Here is a 14317-nt window from a genome sequence, read left to right on the forward strand (position 1 = left end):
AGTGCAGGAGAAAGCAGCCACCATTTATGTGTATTAATCAAATATATTGCAAAAAACAACAGAAACGAACTTGAGATGCAATAAAAGTTAGAAAGAGCTAAAGGCATACAACAGTCACACAAGTAGTCTAAATGGTTGTTTTATTTCTTCCTTCTTACTCAGAACACATTGAACATGATTTGCAGTGTTAGTTTTTCAATGCATATCACATATCAAATTTTTTACAAAACATTACAAAAGCTTAACGTATAGTCAAGATAAAGATAACAGGTGAGTGGACCACAGTCACATGAATCCTGGGTATAGTGGAATGATTCACTATCACAGGCCTTTTCCCCCCTCATCTTTGCACTTCTTTGTTTATACTTCTGATTTTATCTATGTAATGGTCAAATCAAAGCTTTCATAATTCTTAGTAAGATTTAAAATTGCACATGTCACTAAATTTGTAGTTTGTGTCATTTACTTTGCTGTGGGGTAAGCTTTTGCTTGCCACAACAGGTTGCAGGGGATCAAATAGTCCAGGACTCTCAGTCTCCTCTGGTATATTGGTACTTTTAGATGCAGCTGGAAAGTCAGTGGTGGCAGATTCTCCGCCAGTTTGTGCATAATGTGACAATGTATTTGAGGCTGTATCAGCAGCAGCAGAGGCCTCGGGAAAGGAAGAGCACTCTGCAATGTTGAAATAGTCGAGGCTGGAGGAGGAGGAGGCAGAGCAGGAGGGTGATAGTCGTGGCTCATACAGGTTGAGTTTAGAGACGAGTGGTTTACCAACCGTCACTGGTTTCCTCTCCTGTACTTCTTCATCCATGTTGGTATAAGTGTAATGAAGGCACGCAGTGAACGTGAGCTCACTCTATAAAGACAATGAAGATCAAAATGTGTTTTAATTTTAGAGAAAAAAAAATACTGACATATAATTGATGACATAATTATATCTATTCAACTTAGAAGATAGTTGCGTAAACCTTATTCTTGACTGTGCTAAGTACTACTAATTTGTCTCAAAAGGGCACATAAACATTTATCAGGTTTCAACTTGGACAGATAATAGGAGAAATAATAATGAAAACAATGACAAGAGTCTGACCCTGAGTCTCTGCAGGCTTTGGATGCGCGTGTAGAGACAAGGGACCTCCGGTGAAGGAAGAGTTTCCTTGATCAATAATAAACTGCCAGCTTCAAGCAGAGTCTCCTGGTTACTCTTCTTCAGATCAATGTCCACATCCTACCAACAGTAACACGGTAATACAGCATCCAATAAAATGTTTGTCTTTAAAATCTCAAATTGTAAAATGTGATATCGGCTAACAAACCTCAGGGAAGTCAGTAAGCTGAGCAGAGCAGGAGACAATTTCTTTGGGCTTCTCAAGTATCCGAGTGTAGATGACCATGACGTTGGAGAACTCCGCGGCAAACCCAAGTTGAACCTTCACTCCACAGTCAAACTGCAGATAAAGGCTCTCTGGTAGAACTGTGAAGACAGACATTTGAATTAAGACAAGAATGTTTTCATTTCATGCCAACTTTACATAAAGTAATCTACAAATATGACAGTAAGTGTTAAAATATTTCAAAATTTAAACTAATAATTGTGAAAAGGGTACCGTGAGCGACAGCCCACTGCAGGTTTCGTGCTGAATAGGACGCTGAACAGTGGTCAGAGGTCTGTATGCGGTCGGTGAGGGAACGTCTTTCAGACAGATTACTGCGTAGCTCCAGAGCCTGCCTTCCTCGTGTGATCTCACAGCGACCCATGTCTGGGAAAAATAAACAGGTTTTAAGTATGCATTAATTATTTTTAATTAGAGTTACACATCTGGCTAGGTGTGTCCCATCACCTGTCAATGCTGAAATATCTCTGAGTAGCAGGAACTGCAACATACTCAAAATGTTCAACCCGCCCAAAGCATGAAAGAACCATTTTTTCCTGCCCTTTGTGAACCTATATGTAGTGTGGGGTATTTTGCAGAACAGCTGATGTAGCACACATGCACATTTATGTATATAGCTCTACTTTACCTTACTTATTCATAGTTTATATTTACTGTTTGCATGCTCTTCTCAAATTGCCTATTTTGTTCAGTTATTCTATTTTTTAATATACCTTAAACCTTTCATGGCATTCAATGTGGACAGCAAAGTAAGAATTTAATCGTACAGGGAAACTTGTTTCATTACTGTGCATGTGACAATAAAAACTTTGAATCTTGAATCACAATCTCTCAAACGGGTTAACATGGGTAGAATTTCTCGGGTTAAATAAAACGTGTTGTGCACCAGATGAAGTGTGAAACTGTACTTATTTGCTGCCACAGTAGCAATAGCACAGCACAACACTTTGCAACACTAAGTTTAATAATACTTTCTGACATTTTGACAGTCACAGCAGGAAAAGCCCGTAGGTGAAACTAACAACAACAAAGCATATGTCGGTAACTCCTAACACTGAGCCCACGTGCACAGTACCAGAGAGCCTGGAACATCAAGAGTGAAACATTTCAGATGCCTGTCATTTCAGTGAATTTTAATTATCTGATAGGATCACTAAAAGAAGAGCAGATGCAGAAGTGATTAGGTTACATATGCAATGATCTGGATACGGTTAGGACAAATCTATCATAACCATAGATGACAGATCTCATAATTATCGTGTGCTCTCCATACCTTCAGCCACTCTGTCTAGCATGACTGTGACCTTCTCATCGTCACAAACTCGCTGCTTGAGGAAGCTTATGAAGATTCCATTGGACACATCCTCCCTCTTCACTTCATAGGCCTCTGCGTCTACGCACCTAACATCAACAAGCCGCACATGTGAGCGATACCTTTTAACCGCCCAAAGCAGGGAGAGTAAATGTCTGTTCATTCTGTAAACTGCAACACAAGATTCACTTCAAGGAAAAACACAGACCAGATGAATGAATGAATTAAGACATCAACACAGTTTGAAAACGAACATGTGGGAGAATCAGAAACTCACGTGGCATATCCAAACACTATATTTGCTGTCACCTTGATCAGTCCTGGTTGCACAATGATATCATCATTCAGGTTTCTAAAAATGAAATCATTAAAAGCATAAATATGAACAGTAGATGATCTAAATTTGCTGTGAGACCTCACCTCAAAAAAACAAACAAACAAAAAAAAAACAAGTTGCCACATCAGTTCAAGTATTTAAAGAAAAAAAGAACACCGACACCTTTTGCGACACATGTCCAGTAGAAACACGTTAAGTCCAGTCTCTTTCTGCTGCATCCTGGTCAGTATATTCTGTACACACAAACAGTGCTCTGATGTGTAGGAGGCCGGTGCATCAATGGGAACCATGAAACTGTTGCCATAATTCTCATAACCATGACCAGCAAAGTACAGCAACCCTGTTGAGGGGAGGGCAGAGAGGCGCTATTAAACGAAATATATCACTAATGTAGTATAAAAAGCATATAAAACAGCCCTGAAATATGCCACAAATGTTTCTACCGATTCTTAGCCTTTTAAATAAGCATTTAGTTAGTTTTATGCTATATTTCATTTTGTTAAAAAGCTTCTTGCAGTATTACATTCATTTCAATGTAATATTATGTAAGCTGGAGCAGTGTATAGATTATACATGGTCCTTAGAAACACATAGACAGATATGAAAAAAGTTTTGATCAAGTTGAATACATTGTCCACATGGACAAGATGCCAACCATAGACTCCTTTGTCCAACAGCAAGAGGAATTCTGTAACGGCGCTGTGCATCTCCTGCCAGTTGAGGTCGAGCAGAGAAACCACCTTGAAGTCCATCTGTCTGAGCAGGTTGGTCAACTCGTGGACATCAGCGATGGGAGCACACAGCTGAGTGTGGTAGAGATAGTTCATGTTGCCAATCAGGAGAGCAACTTTGTCTGTTGCTGTAGCGGGAAGATAAGGCATGAAGTTACACAGTGCATTTTGACCCACATACTATTGTGACTACAGTATGCGTTTGGACAAAACCCACCATAGAAAAGCTTGGCTGACAGAGACGGACTGACTGTCCTTTTTAGTGGATGTTTTCCTGGTTCATATGTTGATATGTGGACTTCCTGTGAGTCTGTCATCGGCAACATTAAAAGATTAAAGTGCAATTAAAAAAAAAAATCCTGTGCTTAGACTGTTTAATGTCTCACTTTCATTTCTTGGTTAACAGTGCTTGGTAACAGTGTAACCATATGTACCCGTATGTACATTACGTAGTCCACAGTTTGAAGATTTCAACAAAAACACACACATGACCTATAAATACCAGCAGTCAAATTAGCAGCTATGAAACACACAAAATAAGCCTAAAAGATATTCTTTATTTCTCACTGGTGTACACAGAAAACAGGAATAACAGCAATGGTATGATGCAGAGAGGGACTAAGGAACTAAAATTCTACTCTAGTTCTTCTATTCCCTCTGAATATTCTATCAGAATGAAAAACATACCTGGGCCACGGTCAACTTCTACCCAGGAGGCATCAGTGATGGAACTGGGGCCTGCATGAACATGCACAAACAGGACGTTATTCACTGCACAGCACTGAAGTTTAGCTCAAGTGTGACGTTGCACCTATAAATGTGCAATGTCAGACATAACGCACTTTTCTCATTGCATACGGAAACAGGAAAAGTGTCTGGTTCTCACCGATGGTGACTGTCACTGTGTCAGTCCACGCCTCGTGATACAAGTTGAACACCCTGCATCTGTACTGTCCTCTGTGTGCTGTGGTCACACACGGGATCTACAGCAAACACAAGATAACACAACATCAACTATACACATGTGTACTGATATGATACGAGATACAAGAATTAGATTTCAACTGTATTTTGAAAAAGAAGTCTTAACAATGGAATTGGTTTGGCCTAACAATATCTCTTTTATTATGGTGACGTGACAGTTGGAATATTTTAAACAAACTTTTCATTTCACGACACACTGACCAAGGTGTGCTTTTAGACAACAACATTTTGGTATCTGATCTATTGTGTCTTATTGCATCTGCTTTGTTATTTCACCTGTAGAAATCCAACGCATGGATGGATTTGGTACTAAACTATGGAACAGAATATACAGATTACAAACAAGCAATAAATAGGGCTTTGTTAGTTTGATGAGCCCATGCTAATCAAATCCCCCTTTAAAATGTAAAGCAGACTTTTATTTTTATTTACCATACCTCTTTTGACGATAGCACAGTATGTGTGTTATATGTTTGTTGCCTTGGCTATAAAGCTTTTTCTCTTATTTAAAGTTTTATTCCAAAGTAATGTTTACTGATTCTGTTATACTTCTGTTATAGTCTGAATAGACCTACCTTGAGTGATTGTGTCTTGTGTTGTTCCATGGGCACCAAGTTGTGGTACCACTCATACTGTGCAGGAGGGTTGGCCTCTGCATTGCACTCCAGGTACAGAGTGTCGCCCTCAGACACTGCTTGGGACTGAGGCTGATGAGTAATAAGCAGCCCACTCACCGAGCCTGGAAACAGACTGCTGCTGCAACCTGAGATGGCAAGAGTTAATAGAACATTAAAATCATCAAATGCCATGAGATGAAATAAAACAAGGGGAACAAGGAGAGGAGCGATACCTGCAGAATTGACGTAAAGAACATGAGCCCATTGGGAGAAGCTGTAGTTTTCTCCATGGTTAATCCTACAGATATAGTGACCCTGGTGCACTGGTGCCAAAGGACACAGAACCAGCTCTGGTGTACTCCCTGTTGCATCCAAAATCTGACGAGTACATAATCAGCAAAATAACAATTTAAAACCATGACCATCATTGTGAAAAAAAAAAAAAACTTTTGCTCTTGACTGTCAATTAATGATAATACGTTGGACTGACCTCATCTTTGCCTCTGAACCACTGGTAGCTGAGTCCAGGTGGACCAGAGGCTCTGCAAGTCAATACCACCCTACCGCCCTCTGTGGCCTGCTGGGACTGTGGCTGCTCTGTGATCTGAATCATCTGAGACACTACCACACACAAACACACACGCACACACACGCACAGACAAGCACATAGCATAATCAATGACAGGCACTAACTTGTGAAAGTGGTTACTTCTACAGACAAAAATGAATCATATTAAGGGCTTCTACACATCTCTAAAACATTAACTAGTATATCCTGTACAAAACAGGCCCAAGTTTATCTCAGGTCTCAAAAACATTTCTATACATTTGCTTATGTCACTTCTACTTCACCTGTGGTGTTGAGGTACTGCACAGCTTCTTGGTGGTCCATCTTCACCAGGCACTGGAGCAGGAAGTCCAGGGAGCAGGACCGATCAGCCAGCCGATCCAGGAGAGCGCGTCCTGGGCTGCCTGCAGCGCTCAGCACCTGGAGTGAGCAGCTGGTCAGCTCACTCTCACTGCAGAGAGGGAGTTCAGGGCAGAAATGTCAGGGTGCTGACAGTCACAGGTAGAGGGCCCAAAAAACTTGCAGGAATGTAGCGTACAGTGTTGCGACTATGTCACACATTAAACAAAACTTGTTACACGATGAAATCTTAAAATGAATCGTTCTGGTCATGAAAAAAAGTGTGGAAATTTCCGTAAAACTGTTCGAAGCACTGTTACCAACTTTGTGTGATGCCTTCAGTGTCTCACCTGCATCGGAATTTCGGATGCTCGGACGCGACACTCGCCAGCTGCCTCCATCCGCAGGTTAAGTTGTCCAACATCTTCGACAGCTTGTTCAGGACGTCTTCACTCAGAGCACCAATGCTCTTTTTCCATCCCTCCATCTTCGTATGTGTCACCACTAAAAAAAAGCGACACTGAACTGAAACCTCACGCTCTAAAACCCGTCCCCGAAAGCCTTAATCACCTTTAATTAGTCATCAGCTCGCAGCAGTGAGCCCATGATGATTCCCTCAGGATGTCCTGAGTCTCAGACCGATGGCGTGACCCACAGCAGCCCGTTTTACTGTTGAATGAATCTCCTACTTGTTCGCCTAAATGGCCGAAACGCCAAAAAGAAAAGAAAAAACTACAAGTTGTAAACATTAGCTTGGGTTTTCCCGTAGTAAACTTTATGACACTGCGTGGGGTCTATGACTGTCCACACACATATACACGGCAGAGGATATTAACTTCACTGAGGAAATAAGCCAGGTAACATCGACGCCAGTACATGAAACAACGAGCAATACAACGTCGATTAATAACGATAAACGCGATAGCGCTTGTCGCTTCCGCCATTGGCATACAGTAGCATTTATCAAAGTCGGGAAGAAAAGTTCGGACTTACCGACTTTAGAGCAAGCAGCCTACTGACCGGTGAACAATTCCACTTCTAGAGAAAGAGGAACGAGCGTCCTTTATGAAAAAGATGTCTCATACATTTTACAGCCCAGTAGTCTTCCAATCTTACGTGATTTTGTTCCCCAGCCAAATTGCTTCTCATTTCGGTTCCTCATTTCCACCATCCCCGGCAGGCACGATCATTTGCATGAAGCGCGTTGTCATAGCAACCTCCTTCTGTTAAAGCCAACTTTCACGGAAAAGAATTAAATCTTAGCAGATTTACAAAGTGGAAACACCTGAGGTTGTCGGTTCTGAAGTTGTTTGGTCTTCATTGCTTATAGCAGATCTAAAAAGTATTAGGAATTATGCATAAATCTAATTATTCAAACCCGATTCACAGTATGATGTCGATTAAAGCTACGAGTCATTCTGTAAGAATAAGACCATAATTTGTAGGATATTTATTCATTTTTATTCATAATAAATCTGCAAAAAACACCACATAGTGAAAAAGCAATCTGTGTACACATCACCAGACTTTTTCTCATAATGGACAAAAAAAAAAAGAAGAAATTCAATACATGTACAAATTAATTGTACATGTATTGAAATGCTCTGCAGTATCCCTAAATAACTACGATTTAACTGTATATCATGGAAACTTGAACTAAAATTTCATGACAGCTAGGCAAATGAAACCTGTTGAACATGATTGTGTGGTTCAGTTTTCACATTTATTCTAACCAGAGGGCCACAAAATATGCTCCACGCTTTCAAATGACACACAGGAAGTGGCAAAGAGTTGGTCAAATTTATTTCCAGCAGGAAGCCGAACTCTGGATCTGTACATACAGTGCACCGTGACTGGTAATTAAGTCCACAGAGTTTGAAGCAACTCAATGTACAGGAAGAACCCCCCTGTCAGTCCAGATGAAGATCTAAAACTTTTTCACTTTATGTAGTTTGTTGGAACGCCAAATGTTTTCCTTCCTCAGACGCTTCCAGTATTCCCAAGTGTCTGGTTCCAGCTCGGGCAGTTTTTGGGGGTTTCCCAGGTTCAACTGGAACAACCTGAATGAGTGACAAATGAAGAGAGCAATCAGAGCAGAATCAACTTTATTGGACAAATATGTTTACGTTTAACATACAAGTACAACACAGTGAAACAAAACACAAACTGTGACTTTACAGACTTTAATTATCTTTGAGCTATGTCAATATGTCTTTGACAAATACCCATAAAAAAAATCACACACAGATGCATCTGTTATGTTGTCCATATAAAAGTTTATATTCTTACACTCTAATATATCATCATTCTAGTGTCACCGATGTGTTTGTTGTTCCCTTAGTATGTGTGTGTGTAAAGAGAATTGTAATAGCAAGAGGAAACATGTGGTGCTGAAACAGTTTGGATTTACTTAAGTAAATGTGAACATAAAGTAGAAGTATTTATTTGAGTGAAAGAGAACTATATATGTAAGTTTTCACCAACTTGATGGCAGGAAGCAATTAAAAGAGGGCAAAAATAAAAGAAATATGTTCACTCACCATTCTGGATATTCCTCTTTAGGCTTCAGCTGGGGGTCTTCCCCTTGCTTGAAGATGTTGACCCCTACTGCATAAGTGGTAAGTTTAACAGGGTCTTTACACACTTCTGGACCTTTCAGCTCTTCCTTTACCACACCTTTGCCTTTCCCTTTGACCACTGTAAAGAAAGGGGAGAGAGATATTTGATATCAACACAAGATGTTTAAAAACAGAAAATAAGCTACTGACATTATAATCATGACTCAATGGTATGTACAGACTCGGGGTGGGCTGAATGTGAAAGGATATATAAATGCAAACAAATTACATTTGTGTGTTGCTACACCACAACAGGAAATATCTTTGTTTTTCATTCTCAGTCACATAGAGTTGAGTAAACCGAACGTGGTTATGAAATACAAACGTACTTGGCACGTTTGTATTTCATAACCTCGGCCAATTTACAATTGAAGAACACTGAGATATGCTGAGCAAAGATAGTACATGTCTTCTTTACTCACCAGCTTTCCTAGCATACCCGCAAGTCTGTGTTGTGTTCAATATGTTAGTTCTACACAGCGACGTTGTAGCGTTGCTTGTGATGCATTTTGTTAGCCTTACTATCCTAAATAAACTGTACATTGACATTTTTACACTGTGGGTTAGTTAACTACGCAGCCCACCATGCTACAGTTTGACATTCATAGTTCCTTCAACTTCCGTTTTCGGCTTTGTCTTTGGCTCTGTGAAAATTATCTACTGCCCCTCTCTGTACGGTCGGGCACACTACACCAAAGCTGAGGGGTAATTTCACTTCAATCCGACAGGTGGCAGCATTCCTTTATTCCAGGTGGCGTAATAACAAAACAGACTAGAAAAAGAAGAAGAAGAAGAAGAAAAAAAAAAAAAGAGAAGACGACAGTGGGTTTCTCGAAAATGTCGGAGTACGCCACGACACAGAGGAGTTCGCTGAAGTTAAAAGGTTTAGGGAGCATTTCAGCTGGGAAAAAGTGAGTCTTGTGGAATTTGGTAATATTTATATATGAGACTACGCGTTAAAATCGACTGAAATATGCAGTCTCAGCCGATGAAAAGGGCCTGCATGGAAGGCTCCTTTTTAGGTTTGTTTAGCTTGTTTGCTAACGTTAATAGAAAGTCAGTTTTACAATTGCTGGAGTTACTGTATTTATGTGAATTGAATAAGTAATATTTGGGTAAGTTCACTGTGAAAATAGTAATGTACAGCGGGCCTCGTCTGTGATTTAAACATTTGTAAACACGGTGGAGTATCACAGATGTGGCTAAAACAATAGCTAAGTAGTTTACTGTTAGCTACGTTAAAACAACTACAGCTGCGTAGGACACGAGATTTAGACGTATTTTCAACGTATCATACTCGCTTTGAAATACATATTATGAATTCTTTGAATTCCTTCAAATGAACGTTATTTAGATAATAATTAGTACAGTACAGAACACCTCAACAGCACATGTAGGGTACATAGTAAGGGTACTAGCACGGACACTCACAGCTTAACGAGAATTGTTCCCATCGTCTGGGACACGATACATATCAGGTCACATGATTAGATAGTCGAAAGTTTGACACTGAAAGGACCTCGCAGACCAGAATTTCTTGGCTATATTTCATCATGTGTCTGTGAGCATCTGTATTTGTTTTCTTGAACGTTGGTGGAAATGGTTTGCCTGACGAGACACTGATCATCTGACTCTATAACATGCCTTTCTTTCAGGAAGAAGAAGAAGGATAAAGAGAGTAAACATCGTTTGGAGCAGGTCGTGACCAGCCAAAATGATGAGGAGGAGGGAGTGAAAACCAAGAAAGCTTATATTGACAAAAGGACACCAGCGCAAATTGCTTTTGACAAGATGCAAGAGAAGAGGGTAAGTTAAAAGCTGTAGTGTTCAAGGATTCGAGACACAGGCATGATTGTTAAAAGTTGTAATAGACAGTTGGAAGTCAGTTTTAGGAGGAGTGAATTATTGGGTAAATTTGCCGAAAAGTTATGGCTGCTGTTGTTTTTGTGGCCACAAATCTTTACCACAGTCAGCCATAATGCCATATGAGGACTAATATTTTCAGCAATAAGCAGTCCATTTGTACCAATGTTCAGAAGCACACAGAACCTCTGTGTGCTTCTGAACATTGGTACAACCAAATAACAGCAGCCTTCAGATCATACAGTATAATGACAACATTTATCAGCCCTTTCTACTCAAAGGACAAAGTTCATTACTTGCTCTGTAAATATTGCATAATTGAACAACAAAATTTATTGAAGAGCATACACATGAATATTATAACACAAACATACTGTCTTCTCTTTACGTATAAACTCAACATTTCTTCTGCCAAAAAGCACGGTGTGATGTTGAAAAATAATACATAACCATGATGTGTACAGATATGTCCAGCTACAGCAGGCAGTTGTTGCAATTTGAGGTCATAAAGGCAATTTTATCATGTAATTTATTGCTAACAGGTGGTATTGTTGAATACCTGAGTTGTCATCACTAACACTCACAAATAATGATGTGAATTTTGTTGGAATTTGGGGTATTTGAAAGTTGTTGTTTAGTACAGCCCGTAATGTGCTTTGGGAGATGTTTACAGTGCCAAAATGACAGTGATGGTGTATGTAAATTATGGCTGGTTTTGCATTCAGTGTGTTTCTCTTTTTTTCATACAGCAAATGGAAAGGATTTTGAACAAAGCATCAAAGACACACAAACACAGAGTAGAGGTAAGTCATGCCAGGCTTGGCATAGCACCATTCAGTCAGACTTGCTGTTTCAGACGTGTAAAGCAGCCCATGTATTCAAATAAATCAAATGTTGTTTTAAAGATTAAATGTCTGTAGAATATATGTCGCAGCTGAAATTATTTAAGACTTATGAATGCAGCCGTATGAGCAAAAATTAACGTATCTTTTTTGTTGCATTTGCAGGATTTCAATCGCCACCTGGACAACCTGACAGAACATTATGATATTCCCAAAGTCAGCTGGACCAAATAGAGGAGGAGCAAACGTTCTTTTTGTGGTTCTCTTTACTGCTTGTACAAAACTCTTGCCCATCAGTTTTTAGTTGCTTGTTTATACATGTAGAATTGATATTTGTTCAGTTGGCATGCATTTATTTGTTGTAATTCCTTGTGTATACAATAAAAGGTTTTGAGTAAACAGATATATTCAGTGTTTCTGTGTCTTAAAATTGCTTTCATTCTTGCTGTGATTTAACCAGAGCAGCACATCAGCTGATATTGTGTATAGTTAAAATTGTGTGTGAGTAAGCAATATGAGAGAAAAAAAGCGGTCAAAAACATAATGTACTTGATTTTTAATGTATTTCCCCTTTTTTAATGAAATTGAATCAATGAAAACATATTTAAATGAATTCGGGTGCTGCACAAATGGCTCATATACTGTAAACCAGAACACAGGAGGTACAGCAGTGGATGCTGAACCACCCTGAAGGTGCCGACTAATGGTTTAAAAAGTATTTAAGACTTCACACCAAAAGCACTGAGTTGGTATACACATAAACAAGTTGGACAAAGGCTGTACTGACAGTGAAACAAACTTGCAATGTTGAGCAACTGGTCACCATACATGACACACACGGGCAAAGTAATATTCGCAAATACTCTTATTTCAACCAGATGGGAGGATTTGCTGTTTGGCTTCAGTGTAATTTCAGCACTCTTGGTGTGCAAAACAATGTGAGGAGATGCATCAAAACTGCAAAGGATTCTCAAATAGTTTATTAAGAGACAAGAGATGTTCAGGACTGAGACAGCGTTTTGTCCATACAGTTCAACCGCTTTGATATAACTGGAAATACTCTTCTCACAAGAGAAAACGGATATATTTTTTTTCACTGTTCTGTAGTGTTTCTTGTGTTGTCAGTTCACTTTGGCCCCAGCATCTCACTTGGCTTCACCCACTGGTCAAACTGCTCCTCGGTCAGGTAGCCCAGCTCCACGGCCACGGCCTTCAGCGTGGAGCCTTTCTTATGAGCCGTCTTGGCAATGGTGGCCGCTTTGTCGTAGCCGATGTGTGGGTTGAGGGCCGTGACCAGCATGAGAGACTCGTTCATGAGTTTGTCGATCCTCGCCGTGTTGGCCTGGATGCCCACTACGCAGTTATTGGTGAAGGAGACGGATGCATCGCCGAGGAGCCGAGCCGAGTTCAGCACGTTCTTGACCATCATTGGTTTGAAGACGTTGAGCTCAAAGTGGCCGTTGCTGCCTCCGATGGTGACCGCGACGTGGTTCCCCATCACCTGGGCTGCGACCATGGTCATGGCCTCGCACTGGGTGGGGTTCACCTTGCCCGGCATGATGCTGCTTCCTGGTTCGTTCTCCGGTAAGATGAGCTCTCCCAGGCCGGAACGGGGTCCTGACCCCAAGAAGCGTATGTCGTTGGCAATCTTCATCAAGCTGACAGCCAACGTGTTCAGCGCTCCGCTCAGCTCTACCAGAGCGTCGTGGGCCGCCAGAGCTTCAAACTTGTTAGGAGCTGTCACAAATGGCAGGCCTGTCAGAGAGGCGACAGTGGAAGCGACTTTCTCAGCGAAACCAATGCGGGTGTTGAGTCCAGTGCCTACGGCTGTGCCCCCAGCTGCCAGCTCGTACACCCTGGGCATGGCGGCCTTCACCCTCTCAATGCCGTACTTCACCTGCTGCACGTAACCGCTGAACTCCTGCCCCAGCGAGAGAGGGACAGCATCCTGAGTGTGCGTGCGTCCAATCTTGATGATGTCTTTGAACTCTTCAGATTTAGCAGCCAGAGCGTCGTGCAGAGTCTGCAGGCCGGGCAGTAGGACGTGGTGGACCTCTGTGGCTGCAGCAATGTGCATGGCGGTGGGGAAGGTGTCATTGGAGCTCTGGCTCTTGTTGACGTGATCGTTAGGGTGGACGGGATCCTTGGAACCCAGTTTTCCACCCATGATCTCAATAGCCCTGTTGCTGATCACTTCATTGACGTTCATGTTGCTCTGAGTCCCAGATCCAGTCTGCCACACCACAAGAGGGAAATGGTCGTCCAGTTTACCCACTGAAACCTCATCTGCAGCCTGAACGATCGCGTCTGCTATCTTTGGGTCGAGGCCGTACTCCTTGTTAACTTCAGCGGCCGCTCTCTTCAGGACCCCAAAGGCCCTGATCACTTGGATTGGCATTCTCTCACTCGGTCCTCCTATCTTGAAGTTCATGGTGGATCTGACAGTCTGGGCACCGTAGTACTTGTCCGCTGGGACCTTGAGCTCACCAAACGTGTCCCGCTCCAGCCTGTACTCTGAACTGGCCATTCTGGACGTGCAGATGAGGAGTTTAGAGTTGACGTTGAGTCTTTGCAAAGTCAGGAGGTTGCAGTTAAACTGCCGGACGCTTGTCAGAGACCGAAACATGGCTTCTCATTAGAGGTGAATTCGGGGGGAGGTCAAGGCAGCCTTCCACATTGTAATCTGTTATTGGGTGAATAGGAAACTGGTCG

The 14317-nt window shown here is 41.4% G+C and overlaps 4 protein-coding genes across 6 annotated transcripts; 1 reads left to right on the forward strand and 3 right to left on the reverse strand.

The window, feature by feature from the left end:
• Positions 1–123: 123 nt before the first annotated feature.
• On the reverse strand, positions 124–7550 carry malt2 (MALT paracaspase 2). Of its 2 annotated transcripts, none has more exons than XM_046391575.1 (17): positions 7399–7550; positions 6633–6786; positions 6228–6394; positions 5866–5996; positions 5609–5753; positions 5334–5521; positions 4661–4757; positions 4462–4512; positions 3992–4084; positions 3699–3902; positions 3206–3383; positions 2984–3058; positions 2668–2795; positions 1608–1760; positions 1317–1474; positions 1091–1228; positions 124–856 (listed from the first exon to the last, which is right to left on the reverse strand). In XM_046391575.1, exons 1-17 carry the CDS (start codon positions 7451–7453, stop codon positions 413–415), a joined length of 2559 nt encoding a protein of 852 aa, XP_046247531.1. In that variant the 5' UTR covers positions 7454–7550; the 3' UTR covers positions 124–412. The 2 variants fall into 2 exon arrangements, with proteins under 2 accessions (XP_046247531.1, XP_046247532.1); XM_046391576.1 differs by having other exon boundaries at positions 7276–7414.
• A 167-nt stretch (positions 7551–7717) lies between these two features.
• Positions 7718–9542, reverse strand: mrpl54 (mitochondrial ribosomal protein L54). The gene is made up of 3 exons (XM_046391579.1): positions 9323–9542; positions 8823–8979; positions 7718–8342 (listed from the first exon to the last, which is right to left on the reverse strand). The coding sequence occupies exons 1-3, from the start codon at positions 9447–9449 to the stop codon at positions 8210–8212; spliced, it is 417 nt and encodes a 138-aa protein (XP_046247535.1). The 5' UTR covers positions 9450–9542; the 3' UTR covers positions 7718–8209.
• Positions 9543–9680: 138 nt separating this feature from the next.
• fam32a (family with sequence similarity 32 member A) lies at positions 9681–12008 on the forward strand. Of its 2 annotated transcripts, none has more exons than XM_046390637.1 (4): positions 9681–9811; positions 10556–10706; positions 11513–11637; positions 11694–11890. In XM_046390637.1, the coding sequence occupies exons 1-4, from the start codon at positions 9738–9740 to the stop codon at positions 11743–11745; spliced, it is 402 nt and encodes a 133-aa protein (XP_046246593.1). In that variant the 5' UTR covers positions 9681–9737; the 3' UTR covers positions 11746–11890. The 2 variants fall into 2 exon arrangements, with proteins under 2 accessions (XP_046246593.1, XP_046246594.1); XM_046390638.1 differs by having other exon boundaries at positions 9696–9811; positions 11513–11566; positions 11771–12008.
• A 555-nt stretch (positions 12009–12563) lies between these two features.
• Positions 12564–14290, reverse strand: fh (fumarate hydratase). The gene has a single exon (XM_046390636.1). It carries the CDS (start codon positions 14229–14231, stop codon positions 12732–12734), a length of 1500 nt encoding a protein of 499 aa, XP_046246592.1. The 5' UTR covers positions 14232–14290; the 3' UTR covers positions 12564–12731.
• Positions 14291–14317: the final 27 nt, after the last annotated feature.

This window comes from Scatophagus argus, chromosome 6, assembly GCF_020382885.2.
Source record: "Scatophagus argus isolate fScaArg1 chromosome 6, fScaArg1.pri, whole genome shotgun sequence".
NCBI lineage: Eukaryota > Metazoa > Chordata > Actinopteri > Scatophagidae > Scatophagus > Scatophagus argus.

What these genes read in the sequence shown, in the direction of transcription:
- malt2 (XM_046391575.1), bottom strand. Translation starts at nt 7,453, where the DNA reads ATGGTGGAAATGAGGAACCGAAATGAGAAGCAATTTGGCTGGGGAACA. An exon ending in GCTAGACAGAGTGGCTGAAG is followed by an intron (nt 1,761 to 2,667) that starts GTATGGAGAGCA and finishes TATTTTTCCCAG; the next exon opens with ACATGGGTCGCTGTGAGATC. An exon ending in AGCTTACTGACTTCCCTGAG is followed by an intron (nt 1,229 to 1,316) that starts GTTTGTTAGCCG and finishes TACTGTTGGTAG; the next exon opens with GATGTGGACATTGATCTGAA.
- mrpl54 (XM_046391579.1), bottom strand. Translation starts at nt 9,449, where the DNA reads ATGTCAATGTACAGTTTATTTAGGATAGTAAGGCTAACAAAATGCATC. An exon ending in CGGGTATGCTAGGAAAGCTG is followed by an intron (nt 8,980 to 9,322) that starts GTGAGTAAAGAA and finishes CTTTCTTTACAG; the next exon opens with TGGTCAAAGGGAAAGGCAAA. An exon ending in AAAGAGGAATATCCAGAATG is followed by an intron (nt 8,343 to 8,822) that starts GTGAGTGAACAT and finishes TCACTCATTCAG; the next exon opens with GTTGTTCCAGTTGAACCTGG.
- fam32a (XM_046390637.1), top strand. Translation starts at nt 9,738, where the DNA reads ATGTCGGAGTACGCCACGACACAGAGGAGTTCGCTGAAGTTAAAAGGT. An exon ending in AGCATTTCAGCTGGGAAAAA is followed by an intron (nt 9,812 to 10,555) that starts GTGAGTCTTGTG and finishes CCTTTCTTTCAG; the next exon opens with GAAGAAGAAGAAGGATAAAG. An exon ending in AGACGTGTAAAGCAGCCCAT is followed by an intron (nt 11,638 to 11,693) that starts GTATTCAAATAA and finishes AGAATATATGTC; the next exon opens with GCAGCTGAAATTATTTAAGA.
- fh (XM_046390636.1), bottom strand. Translation starts at nt 14,231, where the DNA reads ATGTTTCGGTCTCTGACAAGCGTCCGGCAGTTTAACTGCAACCTCCTG.